Source organism: Cebus imitator, unplaced genomic scaffold (assembly GCF_001604975.1).
Source record: "Cebus imitator isolate Cc_AM_T3 unplaced genomic scaffold, Cebus_imitator-1.0 Scaffold229, whole genome shotgun sequence".
Lineage (NCBI taxonomy): Eukaryota > Metazoa > Chordata > Mammalia > Primates > Cebidae > Cebus > Cebus imitator.
This window is the reverse complement of record NW_016107544.1, coordinates 1,930,071-1,933,267: the sequence shown is the minus strand read 5'-3', so window position 1 is coordinate 1,933,267 and position 3,197 is coordinate 1,930,071. Positions and strand designations below refer to the sequence as shown.

The following is a 3,197-nucleotide window of genomic DNA, read 5'->3' as shown; positions in this document are numbered from 1 at the left end:
AAAAAAAACAAAAGGAAAAAAAACAAACAGGGTCTTGCTAGGTCACCCCAGCTGGAGTGCAGTGGTATGATCATAGCTCACTGTAGCCTGGAACTCCTGGGCTCAAGTGATCCCCCTGCCTCAGCCTCCCAAGGAGCCAGGAACTACAGGCATTAGCCACCATGCCCAACTAATTTTTAAGTTTTTCTTAGAGACAGGATCTCACATGTTGCCCAGGCAGGTCAGAAACTCCTGGGCTCAAGCAATCCTCCCACCTCTGCCTCCCAAACTTTGGGGTTCTAGGTGTGAGCCACTGTGCCTGGGCACTGTCGTTTCTCACCTGGGCTGTTGCAATGGCTTTGAATGGATCACTGCACTTTTTTCTGCCTCTGCAAACTTTTTTACACTTCAATGTTCTCTCTGTCATGGGCCACATTTCCAAAATGCTCTCTAGGAACAGCCACTGGAACAAAATCCACACTCCAGGGGTGGCTTTGAGGTCCACGTGATCTGGCCTCCACTTGCTATTCCAGTCGTAACTCCTGCTGTCTTCCGTTCCACTCACCCTGGGAGCTGTCATCCTTCCATGCTTTTGCCTGTGACGTTCTTTCACTTTCTGTCCAGCAAAATCCTTTCTTGTTAAGCTCCATCTTTCCTTAAAAGCCTTCCCAGAATCTCCTAGTCAGGATGAATCTCTGCGAGTTCGCATTTGCAGGGACAGGGTCTGTGTCTGTGTCTGTGAAGCACGCCTTAGTCCTGACTGCATTGGAGTCACTCAGTGCCCATCTGGCTCCTGTACCGGATGGGTAACTCCTGTGTCCACCTTTGTGTTTTGAGATCCCTCTCAGTGCAGTGGAAACGGCCCCACACAACTTTCAAAATGGTTCTGGTCAGCCGGCTTTTCCTGTTCTGTCTTGCAGATTGAAGCGCTCGTGAAGGACATGCAGAACCCAGAGACAGGAGTACGAATGCAGAGCCAGAGGGTCCTGGTCACCAGTGTTCCTCATGCCATGACAGGTGATGTAGTTTGCACTTTAATCTTGGCCTGGAAAAGACCCCACAGGCCCAACACGGCCCACCTCTTGTATTTGTAAAAACGTTTATTTCTAAATTAAGTTTTACTGGAACATATCCCATGTTTACTCATTTATGTATGGTCTACGGCTCCTCTTCCACTACAATGGCAGAGTTAAAACATATAGTTGTAGCCAGGCCCGGTGGCTCATGCCTGTAATCCTAGCACTTTGGGAGGCCAAGGCAGGTGGATCACCTGAGGTCAGGAGTTCAAGACCAGCCTGGCCAACATAGTGAAACCCCGACTCTACTAAAAATACAAAAATTACCTGGGCATGGTGGCGTGCGCCTGTAGTCCCAGCTACTCAGAAGGCTGAGGCAGGAGAATAGCTTGAACCCAGGAGGCGGAGGTTGCAGTGAGCCAAGATCATGCCACTGCACTCCAGCCTGGATGACAGAACAAGGCTTCATATATATATATATATATATATATATATATATGTATGTATGTAGTTGGGCAGAGACTGCCCACAAAGCTGAAATGTTTGTTTACTATCTAGCACTCTACAGAGTATATTTGCTGACTCCTGGACTAAAGTCTTCCTTTGAGGAAGGGGTCAGAAAGGAGGGAGAAAAGGACCCAACAGGTCATTTCTTGAAGCCATTCCTCTCAGGCCATTTTAGAAACCTTCACTGTCATTTTTTGCTTGTTGGATTTGTTTGCTTTGTTTTAATGAAACCAAGTAGCAGAAAAAAAAATACTATTTAGCAGAAAAAAGTTGGCTTTTGTTTCGCTCCACCTTCTCCTACCTTCTAATTCATTTCAGGCTCTTCTCAAATGGCCTGTCTCCTTTGGGGGCATTGGCATGTCTCCTCTCTGTGTGTTGGGGGCTGGGGTGCCTGCAGAGCATCATTTAGAGATACTGGCAAGAGGATACTGGACACCAAAATAGGAGAGCATTTTGGTTAATGTGTTACCCGTTTTCTGATCTTGATTTTGTTGTAAAGAGAATGCTTCGTACTTGGGCATATTGCCTGCAGAAGCAGGCAGCTTCTCATAGCCCAAGCCCGGGCCTCACCACTGCTGTGCTCAACATGAGGCCTCCCTCTCTACGCCACCCATGACCTGACTATTTATTTTTCACTCAAGGTGCCCTAGTCTTTGCAGAGATAAGCTGGCTCACAGACTCGCCTTTCCCTTTCTGACTGCTTGGAAGAAAAGATGCTCCCACCGGCAGTGTGTTGCTCAGGTTTCCTTGCGTGCAAGCAACAGAAGACTCACTCTTTTGTTGGAGCAAAAGGGGAATTAATTGAAATGCTACAGCTCCTGGAAGAAAAGGAGCCAGACTTTGGAAAAGCTAAGAATCAGAGTAGCTCTGGGCACCCAAAGAGTGGAAACTGTGGGCAGAATTTTCAGGGTGCCTCTGTATCCCCCATCACCTCAGATGCAACTGGGGCAATTCTTCCTGAAGGCATCCCTGACCCTGTCCCCCTCCCTGCCTCTGGTTGTCATTAATTCTGGCCTGAATTCTCTACTGGACTGGGGGCTTTCAAGGGAAAGTATCTTGTGTTGCTCATCTGGGTAACGCCAGTGGTTAGCAGAGCTGTGTTTATAACAGTTGGTTAGTAAAAGTTTACTGAATGCATGAGTCACTTCTTGTCTGGCATTGTGTGGAAAGCACAGGATTAAATCCTTCAGGTGTCTTTTCTAGCTGTAGCCCTAGTCTCAGTTTACTGTCTCCTTTTTTTTTTTTTGAGACAGGGTCTCATGCTGTCTCCCAGGCTGGAGTGCAGTAATGCAATTATGGCTCACTGCAGCCTCGACCTCCTGGGCTCAGGTGATCCTCCTGCTTCAGCTTCCCAAAGTGCTGGGATTACCAGCTCGAGTCACCACACCTGGCCAGTTTTCTTATTTTTAAATGCAAGAATAGCAACCCTTCCCTAAGGGAACGAGTGCAGGAATGAAGTGAGAGAGCGCTGTGCAGGTGCTGAGTATGCAGCGGGTGCTGGATGGGTGGCGGTAGCTAGGGCTTTCCCACGCTTTGTCTGTTAACACCCACAATAAAGTTAAGGGTATATATGACTGTCCACTTTTTGCACATGGGGCTATGGAGACCAAAAAGTTTCAGCAACTTTCCTTCACGTCCTTAAACTTGTTCATGCGTGAGCTTGGATTTCAACCCAGCAATGTGACTCCAGAGTCC

At 47.8% G+C, this 3,197-nt stretch overlaps 1 protein-coding gene across 2 annotated transcripts in view; it reads left to right on the top strand.

Annotated features, from left to right (window-relative positions):
- The window catches only part of RGS9 (regulator of G protein signaling 9), a 95,717-nt gene that overhangs the window by 20,455 nt on the left and 72,065 nt on the right, over nucleotides 1–3,197 (top strand). For both annotated transcript variants that reach the window (XM_017497333.1, XM_017497332.1), the window contains exon 2: nucleotides 900–996. In XM_017497333.1, the coding sequence (XP_017352822.1) occupies nucleotides 900–996 (97 nt within the window). The remainder of the gene's footprint in view (nucleotides 1–899; nucleotides 997–3,197) is intronic.